The sequence below is a fragment of the Balaenoptera physalus genome, assembly GCF_965194825.1.
Source record: "Balaenoptera physalus genome assembly, chromosome: 18".
Classification (NCBI taxonomy): domain Eukaryota; kingdom Metazoa; phylum Chordata; class Mammalia; order Artiodactyla; family Balaenopteridae; genus Balaenoptera; species Balaenoptera physalus.
In genome coordinates this window covers 29,469,212-29,489,677 of record NC_138899.1, presented here as the reverse complement: position 1 = coordinate 29,489,677, position 20,466 = coordinate 29,469,212, and the positions used below count along the sequence as shown (strand labels likewise).

The following is a 20,466-nucleotide window of genomic DNA, read 5'->3' as shown; positions in this document are numbered from 1 at the left end:
AATGTGTTCGATACTTCACGCACATGGCTTTTCTGAGTCTATGAGAGGTTTTAACTTAAACTTCCGCTGTGCCGACCAGGGAACGAGTGACTTACTAGCTTCTGCCCAGGCACGGGGCTGGGAAAGCAATTTGCCACAATAGGAGGCACCGCCCCCCCCCCCCCCCCGGGTTTCTCAGTCAGCGTCACGTGGCTGCCCCAGAGCTCTCCCCAGGGGGCCTTGCGATCCGTGGTCCTGCTGCTTCCTCCCGGCTCACCCACTGCCATTTCCCTTGGGTCACCCTGGGCCCAGCCGTGCCAAAGTGCCCACCTCGCCCTGAAAGTCCCCTCTGACAGCAATCCCCTTTTCCCTTTTCCTCTACGAGCAAGTGTCTCCTCATCCTTTTCCCTAAGGCCTTAATGAAATATCACTTCGCCTGTGACAGCTGCTTGGGTCTTCCAAGCCGAATCTGTAATCCCTACTTCAGTGGTTCCTCAGCGCTTCTATCCATGCCCTCTGTTTTGCTGCACTAACACTCTATATTCATCCATTTATTTCTTCAACAAATATTGATTGAGCATCTGGCGTGGATCAGACATCGTTATCTATCCCTGGAAATGGAGAGATGAATGGTCCCCTGTCAAGAAGCTGGCAAACTAGACAGGGGACAGGAGCACACTTACAGGACGGTACACCGAGGATGGACAAGGTTGTGCAGCGGTGGGAGAGGGGGTGTTAGGGAAACACAGAGGGGGCACGGTTATTGAGCCTGCGGAGGCGTGCTTGGGGAAGTCAAGAGACTTCACAAGAGGAAAGGGTACCTGAGACGCGCAGTGGAGGAGCAATCAACAGCTTGAAGGAAGGAAAAGGCGTTCTGGGCACAGGGGACACCGGAAAGTCCAGTGAGTGAGTTGTGTGTGCATAGAGTTGGGTAGAACACATAAACTGCTGGGTATTTGGGGAAACTCCGAGAGACTGGTAAGAGAGAAGGCTGGAGAGAGGAATAGAGATCAGAACATTCACGTCCTTTTAGGGTGTTTAGATTTTATCCAGGTGGCAAATTAGGAATCACCCTGGTAGCATCATGAAAGTACAGATCCCTACGCTGCAGCCCCAGAGGTGATGACATAGCAGGTCCAGGCAAGGACCAGAAATCTTCCATTTTAACAAACTCTCACGTGGCTCTGATGCATCTTACCCAAGAACCACATTTTTAAGAAACACTTCTGTGAATGATGGGAAGCCTTTGAGGGATTTCCACAAACAAATAACAAGGAGTTGTATTTTAGAGAGAACACTCTTTGGGTTTAAAGGAGGATACATTGAAGAGGACGATACTGGAAGCAGAGAGACCACTTAGGAGGCCTTCTCAGCTGTCAAAGTAAGAACCGATAAGGGCTCCAACCAGAGCAACAGTCAAGGGGAAAATGAAATTCCCCAAACTTGGTGATTAAATAGACTGGAGGATGAGGGGGAAAGCCCAGGTGACTCCTAGTTCTCCAGCATGGATGGGCCCAGTGAGATCTGGAGCACACAGGAGAAGTCACTTTAGGGGGAAAGATGATGCATTAGGTGCCTAAGGACATCCAGGTGGAGGTAGCTAAGAGCGGAATGTCTGAGCCTGAAGCTTGGGGTAGCAGAACAAGCCAAGGAGACAGATCAAGGAGTCAGGGCCCACGAGACCTACAAAGAGCCCCTGGCGAGAGGGTTCAGCATGAGAAGAAGGAAGCCAAGGCGGAGCTCAGACAGCACCAGGTGAGGTGGGCTGGCTGAGGAAGAGGAGCCATGGGGGACACAGAGAAGCATGGTTAGAGGGGCTGGAGGAGAACCAGGACAGCCTGGTGTGATGGGGTCCAAAGGAAGGGTGTTTCAGGAGGGAGCACAGCGCTGGGATTAAGGGCATAGGTTCTGACTTTAGTCTGCCTCCGTGCTGGTCCCAGCTCCAGCACTTAGTAGTTGGGTGAGAGGGAGTAAATTATTTTTCACTCTCCGTGTCTCAGCTGCCTCAGTTGTAAAAATGGGCACACTGATGGGTACCCACCTCATAAGGTCTATTGTGATAGTGCAATAAGTTAACATAAAAAGCATTTAGACCACTATCTGCCACATATTATGTTCTTTTTTTAAACAGCTTTTTTAAAAGAGTCGTATATCAACTGAGGTACAGTTGACATACAAAAACCTGCACATATTTTATGTATGTAATTTGATGAGTTTGGACATATGCATACACACATGAAACTATCACCCCCGATCAAGGTAATAGAAATATTCAGCACCTCCAAAAGTCTCCTTGTACCCTTTTGTGTGTGTGCGTGAAGAACATCTGACATGACATCTTCGCTCAACCAATTTTTAAGTGCACACTACAGTTTTGTTAACTAGAGGCACGACGTTGTGCAGCACATCTCTAGGCTTAGGTGGGCCACAGACCAGAGGCCAGAAGGAGCAGGGCTGTCTCCACTGAAGCCAGTTTAGATAGATGATGACAACGCCGCCCTGACAGCTGATACCTGACGTCTCCTACCCAATCCCTTGAGACAGCACCACCCCACCTCCCCACGCGGTACAGGAAGACGAGGGAGGGGGAGATCCTGGCACCAACTGAGATTTAACTTCTGACATTCAGCAGAATAAAGATTCAGTGAGAAAAGATATTCAGTTATAGAAATTTTACAGAAGATACGCTCCTTAAACACCTGTGTTTATAGATGGAGATGTGTTCCTGCCCCAGAAATCATGAGAAACTCTGACAAATGTCCTGCTGAAATCACACAGTACTGTGCTAGTAGGGTCTATGGTGTCACCCTGGCCCACACAGGGTGACAGCTTTCCAAGAAGGAAGTGACAGGACTATGTGGCAGGCCTTTTCCCAAATCCAGCGCTGATCTAGACCAAATGCCCACCACCCCTACATTTAATGAGCCAGGAATGGCCTGTCATTCCTTATTTTCCAGGTCCTTATTTGGCTGAAGCAGTCCATCATCAAAAGCCCTTAAAATGTTCAGACACAAATAATCTTTTACAGGATATGTTTTATGGTGCTAAATGCTGGTCTCTTAAATAGCTAATGAAGTATTTAAGGAAATTTAATGTTCCTTTTTGAAAAAAATATCGATCCTTCCCACAGTCCCATGGGACTGACGGATGACAGAAGACAGAAATCAGGCTCTGGAACTTCTGCAACACGTTGGCATTTCTGCCTCCTTCTGGCCTCTAAATTGAATGGATGGACGGATTCTTCTTGCCAACAACACAGAACATAATTTAAGGTTAGGTTTGGGTTGAAAAAACCCAAACACCCACCAATTCAAAAATAACCCCTTCCATAGGCTCACGTGAGGCTGCTGATATCAGAGTTCCAAGGGTCATCTAATGACACACACTTCCTTGTCCCTCTTCCAGCACTGCCGTCCCCTCCCCCACCCACCCCTGCCATGGGTTAGACAGCACAAAGCGATCAATCTGGCTTATATTACCTAAGCTCCCTGCAGAAATGGCTTCCCTTAATTAAGATTTTTGTTTTCAGTTTTTATAGACAGTTTACACCAGGAATATCCATTTAAACAATGTTCCTGTGACTTTTGCAAGGCCAAATTTAGAGTTATTGCCTGTTAAGTTGTGAAATGCCTCTCATATGAAGACCCAGTTGATAAATTGCTTCTCGATTCAGGGCAGGAAAAAGTTCAGTTCCTCAAAGATCTAGCCTGCATCCTGCTGTCAAACAATAAGAACTGTATTACCCAACTATCTCCCTTTTTGCCTTAGCTCCATAAAGTAGAAATAATTATTGTGCCCTACTGCAGTAATTGGTTTATCTCACGGCCCTATGACATCGATTCCCCTGCTATATTAATGTGTCTCTTGTCTAAGTTGTACATTGTGTTTGAATTTGCAAACAGCTTCAGGCTTTTCTGGAAATAGGTGGGGTATCATTTTAAAGAAATGCATTTTAATTTTACCAAGAATTGGTTTCCTTCAAAACTTTTACTTTTACATTTTCTGTTTGATTAATTTTTGTCACTTCTCTTAGAACCTAAGTTCCCTGAGGGGAAAGACCACACCTAATCTGCTCACTGTTGCATCTTCAGTGCCTGGCTTCCTGCCTGAGGACCGATGGTATCTGTGTCAGTCAAGATAGACCACGTTGTGCTGCAGTAACAAACAGCCTGAAAACCCCAGTGGCTTAAAAGAACAAAGGGTTTTTTCTTGCTCACGCTATATATCCATCATAGAGGTTGGCTATATGTAGCTCAGTGTACCTCATATCTGCTAGAAGATTGCCATGGCAGAGAGAAAAGAGATATGACAAACCACAAATCACTTCCTAGCACTTCTGCTTCCCTAGCCAAACCCCAGTCACATGGCCCGGAAGGGGATGTGTACCCCTCCCAGGGAGGGGCACTGCGAGGAGGGAACAGAATACTTGGTGACCCGTAATACCATCTGCTTATAACACTACCCTAGGAACTGAGTCACCTGGACTTACAAATTACATGTTCTTAAATTAGTTAGGTGCTCTTTTAATTATTTCTTCCCATGTATCTTTAACCCTTGGTACATTTGAAATTGTTTGTTTTAGAATAACCTGATTTCAAAGTATCTCACCATACCACTGACTTGGTTATACTTTGGTCAAATATAATTTAGCATGCATAACATCTCCCTCCTATTAATAGCTCAGAAAGCCTGGAGACTTTTAACTTTTAACAGCATGTTAACTTTCCCAACACCAATATAATATCAGAGAACTTAGCTGACTGTTTCAGAACCTATGTCCTAATTTCCATCTTCTGTGATAGGGTAGACCAGATAACCTGAAATGCTTTCACTTCAAAACATCTGAATATCCTGGACAAAACATAACATACATTCTCTTCAAGGCATGCCTGGGCTTGGAAGAAAATAAGAGAACTCCAAAGGGCCAAAAATGAAACTGAAACTGAAAACTGCAGCAGGAATCCAGAGAACCAAGAGTGCAGCAGTCAAGTGGGTTGACTCAACCCAGGGCTGAGGTTTCCAAGGCTTCATGGAAGCAGGAGACCCACCCACCTCATGTTGGGGAGTTATCACTGAGACCCCGTATAAAGCTAGACTTCCCAAAGGACCTCAGCCTCATAAAAGGTACACCCAGGGATGCCAGATTTAGCAAAAAAATACAAGACATCCAGTTAAATTGGTGTTGTAGATGAACAACAACTAAACATTTAAAACAAGCATGTCCTGTGCAGTATTTGTGATACACTTATACTAGAAAATTATTTGTTGTTTACCTGAAATTCAGGTTTAACTGGGACCTCTATATTTCACCTGGTCACCCTAGGTACATGAGAAAAATTACTCAGCAGTATAGGAAGTCAACGAGAATACATGTGCATCTCCATATGGGCTCTCAGTTGGGGGCAGTGGGGAGAGTATCCTCCCAAGAATTAAGTCATAGGCCTGCCCTTACATGGATTTATGATTCAACTTTTTATCCTACCTTCATGACCCTCACCTAACAGGCCAGAAATTAGTATAAGAAATGTTCAGACCATGATACCCCAGGACTTCCAATACAAGCAAATACAAACCCACTCTGGGTGGGGAGGGGTCACACCCTCAACTCAGGCCACTGTGGAAGTTCACAGACTAAGCTTCACTAAAGATAAGCTCACAACCCCAAATTACAAAACACAGGTGGGAGTGGGAGTGCTTGTGTAAAGCAAGCAAGGTAGGCTTTTTCACTTGCCAGCTAGAAAAGTCCAAGGGCACAAAGTCTTGGAGACACATCCAGAGTGAGGGTCCTTCAAAGCTGATTTCTTCCCTGTGTTCCCTTAGGTGGGGCAAATCACAGTATCTATGACTTCAGAATATGATTCTCATCTGGCCATCCATCACTACTGCTGAAAATAACAAAGCAAACCAAAAAAAGCCAGTTCTAGTGACAGCAGGTTCAGCATTCTTTAATCCATTAAGCATAAACCTTCAGGAACTTCAGTGCTTTTAGTTCGCTTTTATCGTAAGAACCACTTGTTAACTAAAACTCGAGAAAAGTTCAAGCAATCTGCTTTTATAGGCTTGGCTCCAATGCTTCACTTCCCTGAAATCCCAATAGGCTGATCAACTGTCCCAATTTGCCTGAGACTTTCTGGTTTTAGCACTGAAAAAAAACCCAAGACAGCTGGTCACAGGAAGCATTCTTCATCCTAATTAAAGGCAAATTAAGTAAATCTGTGAAGGTATTCCTCTTTATCCTCCTACCAGCAACATTCAGGCAAAATAAGCTAATAATTATTTCTTCGGGAGGTAGGTTATGCAGAGTGTAACTGCAGTATACATGTATTAACATGCATATATACATACTTACTCTTAAGCCTCCTTGAGCTTTAGTTTCCTCATCTGTAAAATACAAATCACTGTAGAACCCAAAGGTTTTGGCAAGGATTAATGAGATCATGTAGAACATATAGATAAAGCACTTAGCTTAATTCCTGGCACACAGTAAGCACCCAAGAAAGATAGCTATTTTGATTATTAAGTTTCAGATTGTTGTAGCACTTAGATTTTATACTTCAGAAACATTTTAAATGCTTCCATTTTCCACACTTTTTGGTTTGAAGTAGTAGCTTTGCTGATATTGCTTGATTGTTCTCACCCAGCTTGTCAGAATCTATTGACAGATGCAAGTTATTTTCTCTTACTGTGTTGGAGACTTATCTGATTGTTCATCCTTTGACTTTCAAAATCCAAAAATCTTTATCGAGACAGGGAAAATAACAGTAATCTCAGTAACTATTTTCTTCACTTTTTAAAGAACTTGGACTTCCCTGGTGGCACAGTGGTTAAGGATCTGCCTGCCAATGCAGGGGACACGGGTTTGAGCCCTGGTCCGGGAAGATCCCATGCGCCGCGGAGCAACTAAGCCCGTGTGCCACAACTACTGAGCCTGAGCTCTAGAGCCCGCAAGCCACAACTACTGAGCCTGCATGCCACAACTACTGAAGCCCTCGAGCCTAGAGCCCGTGCTCCGCGACAAGAGAAGCCACTGCACTGAGAAGCCCGTGCACTGCAACAAAGAGTAGACCCCGCTCGCCACAGCTAGAGAAAGCCCACGTGCAGCAATGAAGACCCAACGCAGCCAAAAATAATTAAATAAATTTATTAAAAAAAAAAAAAAGAACTTGATGTTTATCTTGTCTGCCTATCTTTTTTTCCAAAATATAAAAGAAACAGTGAAAATAGCTTTCCCTTTTCCCCACCTCTTACCCTCAGTGACCCAAAATTAGCAATTTTCATTTCTGACTGACTGATTTTCAGAGTATTCAAACTCTAAATAACCTTTAAATGGAGTGTATATTTTATGCCATTGTTTTACTGATAGAAAAGGACCTAAAAATCTCTTTCCCCCACCCCCCAGCATTAGGCTGCATTGAGCACGTGCATATTAACAATCTGTTAAATTGTTATCACTTTGAACACATCATCCTCCGTCTGGTAGAAGGACATGACGCTGAGCCATTTGGAGCTTGGAACAACTTGTGATAGATTTGTCCCAAATCACCCATATAATCTTATTTGGTCTTTTTTTGTGGCCAGAATATAGTTTAATGTGGTACCTACTTTGGATATTGCTGTCAAATAAGGTTTATCTTTGTTTGACATTAAAAGTCCCAGAAGGAATCAAGACAGGTGATCTAAACCAGTGCCTCTCAAACTGTAATGTGCATACATAGCACATTTTGAGAAACTTGTTAAACACAGATTCTGAGTCTAGAGGTCTGAGCTATGGCCTGCAATTCTACGTTTCTAGTAAGCTCCCAGGTGATGCCGATCTGTGGAGCACAGTGCAGCAGCCTGGGTCTGAGGCAGTGGTTCTCAGAGTGTGGTCATGGGACCAGCAGCATGGGCATCACCTGGGAAGTTGTCAGAAATGCCAATTCTCGGGCTTCCCTGGTGGCGCAGTGGTTGAGAATCTGCCTGCCAATGCAGGGCACACGGGTTCGAGCCCTGGTCTGGGAAGATCCCACATGCCACGGAGCAACTAGGCCCGTGAGCCACAACTACTGAGCCTGCGCGTCTGGAGCCTGTGCTCCGCAACAAGAGAGGCCACGATAGTGAGAGGCCCGCGCACCGCGATGAAGAGTGGCCCCCACTTGCCGCAACTAGAGAAAGCCTTCGCACAGAAACGAAGACCCAACACAGCCAAAAATAAATATTAAAAAAAAAAGAAATGCCAATTCTCAGGTCCCATCCCAGACTTTTTCTAGTCTAGGATGGGACCGGAGAATTGGCATTTCTGACAAGTAATCTGGGTTTGAGCAAGCCCTCCAGGTGACTCTGACACACAGAAAGTTTGAAAACCACTGCTCTAAACAAATAATCTCCTTGCCTAAAGGGACCAGGTATTGCATTGTTTCCCGTGAGGAAGGGAACCAAGGCTGTCTAGGGGCTGAGACAACCAGGAGAGACAAGCCAGTGCTCAGTTAGCTCCAGGAAAGGAGTTTGTAACAGATCTGCCTACGTTGGCGAGTGGGCTTTGGGGAGATAGGCCCTGCCAGGGACTGGCTAAAGCCTCATCAAGTGGGTGCATTCTCTACATGCAAATATCCGGGGTTGGTGGGGGGCACTGACACAAGCTTTCAACATCAGGGAAGCCTGACATGGGTTAACCGAGTAGTGGTGGATCACCCGACAGCAGGAATAAGCATGTGCTTAAGGTATCTGCTAAGCAGGGACACCAAAAGGATGAGAAAAAAATTTTTGAAAGAATTTGACATTTCCAAACAAAGAGCATCAAAGTAGACCCAATGGGAAAATCACATTATTCGCCTCCTTTAAACTCATTTTACTGTTTGGCGTGGCTTAGTAGTCTCTGGAGCCAGACTGCCTGTCTCAAAGTCCTGGCTGTACCATGTACCAGCTGTGTTGTCTTGGGCAAGTTACTTGTCTCTCACTGCCTCAGTTGCCTCATCTATAAAATGGGGATAATGAGGTTTTGTGGAAATTAAACATTACTTTAATACAGCATATGTAAAACTTTTAGAATAGTGCGTGATATACAGTAAGTGCTTCATCAATATTAATTTTTATCATAAGTTGGGGAAAGAGCAGCAGGGCCCTACATTTTTTTTTTTCAATGCTTGGGGTCTTCAAAGATTTCATTTGTTCCCCAGTGGAGCCTGACACAGCTTGTAAGAAATCAGACAAAAGTCAGGAATGCAAGGAGACAGAGACAGCATCTGGAGGGATCTGTGGGTCCCGGGGAAAGACCCAGCAGAAGCAGGGTAGAACCAGAGGAACAGTGGGGCTCTGCACAAAGTCAGGCGCACATCAGGAACAGAACAAGCCTGAAATCCTGGAGTATAAGCCAGGACACTTGTGAGTGCTGACCACCCATGAGGGGGTAACAGCATCAGTAAGCCCCAGAACTTTAGGCTGGACCACTGGCTCACACCTTGGCTGCAAACAGAATCACCTGGGAGCCTTAAAAATTACTGATGCGTGGGGCTCCCCCCAAGAGTCTGGTTCATCGGTCTGGGCATCAGATTTCTGAAATCTCCCTAAGTGAGTTTATTAAATAGCCAGGGTTGAGCATCTTACACTCCTTTACGCTTGTCAGCATTGATCCTGGAAGTTGTGATGGGCTCAAACATAGGTAAATGAGAAACAAAATGGCTAGAAAAACACAATCCCTGTGTATTTCTCTCCTCCTTCTCTCCTTCTTAGTTATGCTCTGGGCTTACCTCCTCCCCAGCTGCTGCTAGTCTATATAAGTGCCTTTTGCGATTCAGAAAAATGTTTCCCTTCTTTAAGACACTGTGTTAATAATTGAGAAGGGTCTGAGGTGTCAGACCTACATGCAAGCTAACATGTTAGCCAGCCAGTTTCATGGATGGTGGCAGAAGACCACCCATGAAACTCCTGGGCCAGAGACAAAGGACTTTATTACTCACAGAAATAGTTGTAGCCAGAGTGTCTGCTTTTTCTTGCACCAATTCCCCAAGCTCCTTTTCTCACAATGCACAGAGGGCCAGGTGACATCTGCACATGCGTGGGTTTTGTTACAGGAGAAGACCCCTGAACTTAGGGAACCTAAATCTTTTATAATGACCAGTAAGCCTGCCTACCCTTTACTCCAGAGAGGTAATGTTTCTACTTTCCGTGGCTGTTTGCTCCATACATCCTTGAAAAGACAATCTGGAATAAATAGTCCGTGCCTCTGCTAGCAAAATGCGAAGATACATGTGAGACCCATGAGGAACTATCTCCCAGCACACTTTCACTGTCAGAAAAATTGTTATAATATACTGATTTTATTAGAATTAAAAAACGTTATGTCCTCTCTTCTGCAATTATCATAATAAATACGCAAAACTACGATGTCTATGGTGTGAATGGAGCCCTCTTATGTATGGCATCATTGAACAGTTCACAACCTGCACAACTGTACCCTGGGGCACTGTATCTTAGCTCTTATTTTTTTATCTCACTCTCCTACTCTATCCTTATTGGTCCTTATGCAACCTTGCATTTGGACTTATTTTTTCAGTCATCTCATTCCTAATCATTTTCTTTCTTCCACCCCAACTTTCCACTAATTATTTACCTTAAGACTTTGAGACTTTCCGACATGATTAGTCTCATACACTCGTGGGTCTAATCCTTATTATTAGCACATTGGAGCAACATAAGGTGCCCCCCAGACTGGGACTGATTCTACAGATTACCACTCGAAGTTACACTAGCAAAATCCGCATATAATGACTGAGTTCTACACAAATGACCTGTGCTAAGGAAGGGAGGAAAGGAGAGATTTCTAAGAGTTATGACAGGACCTCAGGACACGAGGATACTTCAGGGACACATGATATTCCAAAGTAAGCTGCCAATTTCCCAGTTCCGAGAACTCAGTTTTAACTTCTTATTAGAACTACACGGAAAAGGTGGCCAAACAATGTGCTGTCATGCGTCTGTGTGTTGCAGCAACAGGAAGACGATCAATATGGAATTTCAAAAGAGGAACAAAGTGAAAAAGCAAGCAAAGGCAAGATCTTACATTTGGTGAAGACCAAAGAGAAGTATCCATCGTGTGGAACAGGGGTGTCTAGCTTTCCCAAAGTCTTGGTAAATGTCCCTCAAATTTCTGCCACTGCTTACTCCAGTTTCACACTCAGCGAGCAACATCCGATTACTCATCTGACGTCCCAGCCACAGTGCCATAGGGAAGGACCCTACACAGTGAATACATCCAGCCTTGCAATGTAAAGGAACATCCAAAGTGTAAAATGATACACTAGCCTTCTGGTCCATGCCTCAGCCTCCTGTGAGAGGTGAGATCCCTCACCAGAGGAGCTCAGCACTCAGGGCTGGATACAGCCCACTCACTCAGGTAACCAACCTCATGGAGATATTTTCCCAAGAGGGACCTGCTGGGGTGGCCAGCTTGCCTCTCTAAATGCTCCCTCTTTACTCCCTGATGGCAACTGGTCCCACTGTCAGCTTTCATCCTTCCCCCAGGTGAGTTCCCGAGCTGAAACTGGTCCCTGACATTCCAGAAGTCCATGGATGCAGAGCAATTCCAGAGCCTTTCAGGAAAGCCCCGCTGCCCATTGTGGGATATACAGGTAGAATGTCATTCCCAGCACTAAAATGCGATTTCTCAGCTGGTCAAAAAAACAGAACAAGGTAGGGACTTGGAACCACCATACTCACCTAGGGTCCAGATGTATGCACTCCCTCATGCATTCATTCACACAGCACCCAGAATGGGGCAGAGACTGCTGATAGGTACAGGAGCCTAACTTTGGTGGGTGCCTTGCTCCAAATTGCAAAGCTACTTCCTCTCATGAAGAGATGAGAAGTGTGTTTTTCCTCTGGATAAAGTCAATTAGCCAACGGTCACCTCAATTACCAGGTAAATTCAGAATGAAGTATGTATGACAAAAGGTGCTATCAAGTCCTCTGACTTGAGGACTAGTTATTGTTTATCTCGAGAACGTGTATGTATGCAATGCATAGTGTCTGCTTGGCTATAGAAGGGGGTGAGATTCTTTTCTGTCTTTGCAGTCTCTTTGGGGATTGCCTGTGATGGGCATCACATTCTGATTTAATGTTTATTCAATAATTAAAGTGTTTTCTTTCTCTGTTACCTCTGTGGAGAGGATTTCAGGGTTGAGAGAAGATTTTGATTTTAGTTACATCTTCCCACCATCTTATTATTCTGTTGCAGGAAAATGGGGTGAGAGAGGATGGCCATGTCCCAGATCTCGGGTGAGTCCTTGGGATGGGGCCACCAAGTGAGGGTCCTTGGCTTTGTGCAGGAAAGAATTCAAAGGCAAGCCATAGTAAAGTGAAAGCAAGTTTCTTCAGGTAGATACATACTACATAGACAGAGTTTGGGCCATCTCAGAAGGAGAGAGGCAGCCCCAAAATATGGGGTGGTTAGTTTTTATGGGCTGGGTAATTTCATAGGCTAACGAGTAGGTGGATTATTCCAGCTATTCTGGGGAAGGGGTGGTGATTTCCAGGAATTGGGCCACTGCCCACTTTTTGGCCTTTTATGGTCAGCCTTGGTACTGTCATGGCACCTGTGGGTGTGTTGTTTAGCACATGCTAATGTATTACAACGAGCATATAATGAGGCTCAAGGTCTGCTGGAAGTCAAATCTTCTGCCATCTTGGGCCAAATCGGTTCTGACCAGTTGTTTTATCCTCAGCAGTAATGGTTGTGCCCTGCCCCCTACCCTCCTGTCTCACTTCCACATCCACAGTCCTTAGCACTGTGTTCTCCCACGTACAGAAGATTCTTGTTGATTTTGACCATTCCTTTTCCCATTTTTCACACACCTGAGACCAAGACAGATTTTTTTTTTTTAGTTGATAGAAAAAAGAATAACACTGATTCAAGGAATGAAACCAGTCAGAAAGTTTAAAAATCTTTGCAAACTAGATTCTCTTATGTTTGTTAAACTGCAGAAAAAGAAGAATGTTCTCTGTGAATTATAGAGGGAGGAAGGAAAGGAGCAGGGCTAAGTAGAAATTCCAGAAGGCAGAACCCAAGTAGTCATATGGAAAATACCAAGTCTCAGAAAAATCAGAAGACGCCACATTAACTTTAAGTGTTTTTCTAAAATTTTGAGGAAATACTAAGATGTTGAAATGCATGGCTAATTCTGTATACTTTGAATGAATCATGACAGACATTTCAACTGACAGGAATTTTTCTCTTATTGCAACGTGACAACAGTGAGTTTTACCTATTAATTGCCATGCTGTTGCTACCCAGAGACTGTGTTTTATTGTGTAGTAAATGTAGAGAGTATAGTGCTCACCCAGCATGCCAACAGACAAGGCTGATGTGTTTGGGGCATAAAATGAAAAACCCAGGAATGTCTGATTGCATTGTGCTGTAAGTTAGTACCATGTCTCCACAGAGCAAAGACTAAAAGGCTAACAACATAAAGGTAATTTATGGAGAGCAAAGTAAGAATCTGGCCAAGTGTATCTAGCAGAGAATCTGGTGGACGCATGTGTCTGGGCACCAGGGAGGTGGGAGATTTCATGGGGCAAGAACAGCGGCTCTTCCACAGCCTAGACAGGCAGCTCTCAGCCCCTGCTCCTCTGCTACTGACCAAGTGAACATTGCTAACTTAACTTCTTGGGGACCCTGATACAGAAAAGGACTTAAATGGAAGACCCTATGGAATTCTGATCAATGTAAATTAACCAATTGGCATTCTGATTAACTCTCTGTTCTCAAATAATTTGGGTTAGCGTGAGTGAGCTCCCAAGACTCAAGTCAGTCATGGGTGCACTGATAAAAAAAGACCTGCAAAACTGATAACCAGTCCTGTGAATGTGCTCACGTACCAAGGTGAGCCCATAGCTGATATTTCCATGGGGCCCAGCCCCAGCTGTCACTTGATGTCTCTTTGTTCCCTCTCTCTCTCTCTCTCTCTCTCCCCCTGCCCTAATTTAATGAAGCAAGTTTTAGAACTCTAGTTTATCAACCATAAGGAAAATATGCAAACGGAGGACAAGGGGATAAAATCACTGAGACATCAGCAAAATATCCTGCTTAATGGCCTATGCTGAACTGAATGGGGGCAGTCAAAGCCACATGTAAAATAAGAAAAGAATATGAAAAGTAGACAATGACAATTATTGGAAGAAGATCATCACACCTGAGAAGACAAGCCAAATAATGTACGGCACACCCATGGTCCCCCTCTGAAGACTAAGTGACCACACAGGTCCCACAAGACCCCAGCACCCCTGCCATGACTGACTGGCCAAGCAGTAGACACTGACCTAAGGAGAGAAATCTAGAGACTACCAGTGTCTGGTGGTGGTTTGATCCAAAATTTCTACCAAAGTGAGATGGCATTGAGTAAATGTGAAGTTCTCTCTGCAGGTTCTGCGGTCTGCAGATTTTTTTTTTTTTCTTTTTGTGAGTTAAAACTGTAATAGGCAAGCATGGCTGACCATGTTAGCCCTCATATTTTTGTATGCTGGCCAGTACCTCTCACCTTAGCTAAGTTTGAGAACTACCTTAAGATCTGGCCAGGGAGGCCCCATGGTCTCCAAGCCCAGGAGTCATCATTCTAGATCGGGGGACTGCAGGGATGGAAGAGCGTCCACCATAGACAGAGTGATGCTGCAGTCAACAGTCATGTCCCAACACTGGTGAGCTGTCTGACTCACGTGGGACTGAAAACCAACAGCCTGAAAGAGAGGTGCCAGATGAAGAAGTATTGTGAATGATCCCAGAAGAAACAGAAAAAAAAAGATTTTTTTTTAATTTTAAAGTAATTTTCTCAAGGAGATTAACTTACAGTAGCCATAAAATAAGAAAATGATGCCATGTAAAATGTTAATCAGAGAACAATAAGAGTTCTTATAAAATAAAATTTAAAAAAAATTATTGCCAAAATAAGAAACTCATTAAAAGAGCTGAATAGCAGAAGGGCACAAATGAAGACTAAATTAGTGATTGGAAGACCAAGTCATGCAATCCTATCAGAACATTAAACAGAAATGTAAAAATATGGAAATTATAAGAATCAAGTGGAGATATGCAGGATAAAGGCAAGAGAAACAATATCTACCTAATACATGTTCAGAAGGAGAATAGACAGGGAATTGAATCAAGAAAACAACAGAAGAAAATTTCCTGGAGCTGAAGAAAGACTTGATCATCTGAAAAAGAGTCTCTGGTGTGAAATGGGAATATCAAAAGGAAATAACTAGACTTTTGCTGCTGAAATGCTTAACCACATTTCTTTTGAGGTCCACAACAATTCCAGCTTCAAAAGAGGAGGAAGTACTTAGAATCTATTCTGCCTGGTAAATGTGCATACACAATTTCTGAAGGAATATTTTTTAAATGTCTACCAGATTTCTTCAAATAAGGCATCCATCCTATTTATTCTTCTTTTTGCCAACATCTGATGCAGAGCAATACAGCCTGTGGGTAATCATTCAGCATTTACGAGTTAACTAAGAAATATTAACAAGCTATTTTGCGCTTATGAGAAAAGCTACAAACAATACTTTTCTTTGAGGTAGAGTGCTTTAGAGGATAAATTATAACCGCCCTCAGCTTCCACAAACGGAAAAACGTTTTCACAAAAAATTATGCTGAGTCAATTATATTGAAGCGATGATTTTACAGCCACGTGTTCCTTCGCTATTTTAAAGTCCTCACTTCATAGGAACCTAATTCCTTCCTGAGCACTTTCAAAATTCCATCCAAAATTTAATAAGTTGGTAAAAAGTTCACATACACACACAGAGAGAGAACATATAAAGAACATATACACAAGGTAACCATTGACTCTGTGAGACATTCTCTTAAATATTGCTTTAAAACATTCTCTCTTGATGTCTTACTGAAGTTTTCACGTTAAAATTTGGTTTCATCTTATTGTCTAGGGCCTGGGGAACATGGAACCAGAACAATGGCAGATAGATAACGGCGTAAGCCTTGGAGATTTTTTTTTTTTTTTTAATTTATTTATTTTTGGCTGTGTTGGGTCTTCGTTTCTGTGCGAAGGCTTTCTCTAGTTGCGGCAAGCGGGGGCCACTCTTCATCGCGGTGCGCGGGCCTCTCACTATCGTGGCCCCTCCCGTTGCGGAGCACAGGCTCCAGACGCGCAGGCTCAGTAATTGTGGCTCACGGGCCTAGTTGCTCCGTGGCATGTGGGATCTTCCCAGACCAGGGCTCGAACCCGTGTGACCTGCATTAGCAGGCAGATTCTCAACCACTGCGCCACCAGAGAAGCCCAGCCTTGGGGATTTTGATGGCTGTTATTACTGTGGTGCTGTTTTAAGGAAATTAAATACACTTTACCCCAAAGTTTTCTCCTTTACGACAGGTTCTTATGGTAAGTATGTTTCAATATCCCAAAGGAATTAACACAGAACTAATCAGGGGAAGGAACCCTGATTGCCACCACTGTGCTCTCTGATAAAACATAAGCTTCCCCAAAAATGAAACTTAGTAATTACAGTCTGGAGATTGACTCATCAGACTACAAAGGAAGGGCAAGGAAGAAAAAGGAAAACCGAATTTCAAATATGCCAAATCAGCTATTCTGGGCAAAGTTGACTGTATTAAATGGTTTTTCCTTTTTAGAAATAGTCTGCATTCTCACATTTATCATTTGTTGTTTCAAATATTCCTAATTTACTCTGATAGCTCACGTTCACAAGCCATCCCTAACAGCTGGACCTGCTGTTGTCAAGAGAAACAGAAAGATCTGTTCATTGTATTCTACTTGCTGGCAGACCGGCACTCCACAGTAGTATAAAACCACAGACATTAAAAAGAACACCTTCCTGACACATTTCCACTGGGAATAAAGAGGGATTAAATTTCATTCATGTGTTAGTATGATTGACTTATAGAAAGCATTGGGTTTCCATTAATTCATTCAACAAAAATTTATTGAGCACCTATTATGTGTGAGACTCTGGATGTAGTGATCAACGGGGTAGATCAGTTCCCTTCCTAAACAGAACTTCCCTATCTAATAAGGAATATAAAGAGGGAAACTTTGTGCCCTATAGGAACATGCAGGTGAGCGGGTTGACCTAAACTTGGCATGTTTTGGAGGCCTCCTCGATGTAACCTCTACACTTAGATAGGGGTTTCTCAACTTCGATACCATTAACATTTTGGACCAATTAATTTGTCGTTGTAGGGGGCTGTTCTCTACATTGTAGGATGTTTAGCAGCATCCCTGGGCCCTACCCACTAGATGCCACAACTTGGTGAATGTCTCCAGACATTGCCAAATGTCCCTTGGGGGACAATTCATCTCTGGCTAAGAACCACTGACTTAGATGGAAGATGAGGAGAAGAAAGTTGTGAGGTGAGGGGAGAAGAAAGGAGTATGATGTGGGGAGAAGACACAAGAAGTGAGAGGGAATCACTGGTACAAAGGTCCCTAAGGCATGAAGATCTTGGCCCCTTGGGTGGCCCAATGTGAGAATGAAGAGAGAACTCAGGTCCGATCCTAAGGGCCCGTGTAAGGCATATTAACAGGTTGGAGTTTGTATTGTCTATTACTGTGTAACAAATTACCCTCAAGACTTTTCCCCTTAAAAGAACAAACCTTTATCATCTTAACAGTTTCTGAGGGTCAGGATTCCTGGAGCAGCTTAGCTGGGAGGCATAGCTTTGGGTCTCTCAGAAGGTTGCAGTTAAGTTGCCAGCCGGGTCTCTGAAGACCGGGCTTGCTGTGGAAAGATGCTCACCCAAACCTACCATTAGCAGGAGGCTTCAGTTCCGCCCCATGTGGGCCTTCATGGGGCTGCTCTCTACACTGCTTCCCCTCCAGACAGTGATGGAAGATCACATTTGCTTTTAAAAATAATCTGGCTTCTACTTAGAGCTAGGAGCAAAGAGGCAACTGGAAGCCATCAATTGTTTTTGATTAGAGAGGTGCCGGTCAATCTACAATTTATCATTTAAGCCCCTAGATAGTTAGAAAGTGATTCTAATTACAGAGGGCTTTAGTCTTTAAATTGGTCACAGTTCCATAAAAGCACAAAGTAATTAAGCAAGCAAATCATTGAACTAATGCGTCTTCGAATTCAATAGTGACAAAAAGTGAGAGCCCAGAGACGCTAAATGACAGCACTTCCATCAAAGCTCATCAGACTTGATAAAGCTCATCATCACTTTATAAAGTTTTTCCATGGTGAGACGGTTGAAGCCAGCATAGCCCAATCTTCACTTTCATGTAAAAGTGGTCTTAGGAATCTCTAAATATCTAAGTAAGCTGAAAACTCCAGAACTCCCAACTGAGATAATTCTTAGAGAGTTCTCTTTTGAGTGCTTTTCAAACTAGATGTCTGTTTCCTTTCAACTCAATGAGATTACTCTTAACACCAATTTATGTAAACTATCTAGCAATAAATCACAAAACCATATAGTACGATTGTTCTTACTTGCTGGAGTCTATCCAAGTGGCCCCAAATACCCATCTTGCTCCCTATTCCCAAATATTCATTTTACTTTTGGATACAGAAATTCACCCGTCCACTGGAACCTGGGTTTGGAGTCCACTGATATAAAACAAATTGTCTGAAATGGTACCCTGTTGCCCACAACCACTGTGGGTGCCAATACTGAGCCTGGCTCTGGGTTTCCCCAATCTGGACCATGGTTGGGAAGCCCGCCTCAGGCCACAGCTGGCTTAAGAAGAGAATCCAAACATCTCCCAGTGTCATCCTTCCAAGTCCCTCTTTCTTGTATCATTCAACTAGGTACAATCAGACTCCCTTCTTTTGACTTTTCTACTACTTAGGATAACCAAAAAGTACCTCCACCCCCAGTCTGCTGCCGGTCACTTCTCCTTCTGACTGGTACCCCCAGCCTTCTTTATGCACAAACAACCGCCCTGCCTTCACTCCCCAAAGCATGGCTGACACTAGGTTGTAGTATGTAACAAACTTTCCTGAGGATGACAAACAATTATTATATTGTAAAGAAAAACTTCAGAGTAGATATTTGATTCCACTGCTCCTTAAATTTGTCTGCCTATGTCCTTCCACATGGGGTTCCCCGCTGACTACCTCCCCACCTCCAGCCTCACCCCTCACCTGTGTGTAGTTCTGACTTAACAACCAGGGTATCACCCACAACAATCCACGGGGATTCCCACTGACCTTGCCCTTGACCCTGTCTCCAGAGCCCCAGACTCTTTCTTCACAGGCTCCAACCAAGAGAAGCAAACCACTTAACCTCTTCTCCTAGAGGTACAGTCTGACCACAAGAAAGACAGCCTTTTGCATTTTTATGCAGAGCCATTTAGTTTCTCTTTGTCTCAAACTCCCCCTTCTGTAACAGGATGGGGGTAGAGCCACAAGGCTCCTGGATACTTCCTCTAAAATTAAAATGCAATCCCCCTCAAAGAAGAATTCCGCCACTACACCTGGAACAACAAGCTCAAATTTTAAATAACCTGACTGTTGGTACCCACTGTAAGTACAAACCAATTGGCCAGGACTAGACAGCCCAAGGGCAATCACAGTTCCCTAGAGGACCAGAGATGGGTTCAGACTAGCCAACCCACAGTGACTGATTATAAACAAAAAGTCTTGGACAAGCTGTGTTGAAGCCCACTTGCGCAATAGCAGGGCGGCAGGCAATAGATCCCAGAAGCCAGGCGGAGGACCCAGGAACCACAGATCTGCATATACTGAAAAATGCAGTTCAGGAACAAATCAGGGAACACCTGAGAAGAAGTGTGATTAATGCCCAAATGCCCTTCTAAGTTCTTAATCTCAAGCTACCAGGAACTTCTGGTACTTTTGTCCCTTGACAATGGTGACTAGCAGATGTGAAATGGAAGGGGGAAATGAGAGTGGACCTTAAATACCGTACATGCCGTATTTTACTTAACCAAGCCACTATTGGGGGGGCATTTGATTTTTTCCAATTTTTAATATTGTAAATAAGTCTATGAATTTTATTTTATTTCATTTGCTATTTTTTCCCCATAAGTCCATGTCTATTTCCTTAGGATAAATTTTTAGAAGTAGAATACCTAGATAAAAGAGTGTGAATATTTTTCTGATTTTGACATATGGCATCTAGGCACAAGACGCAAGCCTAGTTTTGCCATCAATGTACTTTTCTGATATCTGTGAGGAATGATATGATCATTGCTCCTGTACTTCTTAGGTTTATTTATTTAGTTTACTGGTAAGTTAAACAACTCATGGCAGAGGAAGTTGAAGTAAGTTTAGCTGGGAGGTGTTGAAATGGTGGAAACTTTCCAGTTAGAACAAAGTGAAAGAGAATGAGTTTGAGAGAAGAGAGGAGTATAAAGACAGTCACACAGCAACCAAATTTCTCCCCAATTCACTCCTGAGACAGACCTCCTCTTTAGAACAACATGATGCTCAAGGTATTGTTTCCTTTTATGTGGCTTATTTAAACGGGTTTTTCTAGCTTTCCTTTTCTTCTCGATTTCCTCAGTTGCCCTCTCCTTT

At 43.6% G+C, this 20,466-nt stretch overlaps 1 protein-coding gene across 1 annotated transcript in view; it reads left to right on the top strand.

Moving 5' to 3' along the window:
* The first annotated feature begins 223 nt into the window (after positions 1-223).
* ACOD1 (aconitate decarboxylase 1) overlaps positions 224-20,466 on the top strand; it is a 28,883-nt gene continuing 8,640 nt past the window's right edge. The window contains exon 1 of the mRNA XM_082435007.1: positions 224-20,381. Within this exon, the coding sequence (XP_082291133.1) occupies positions 20,370-20,381 (12 nt within the window). The 5' untranslated portion in view covers positions 224-20,369. The remainder of the gene's footprint in view (positions 20,382-20,466) is intronic.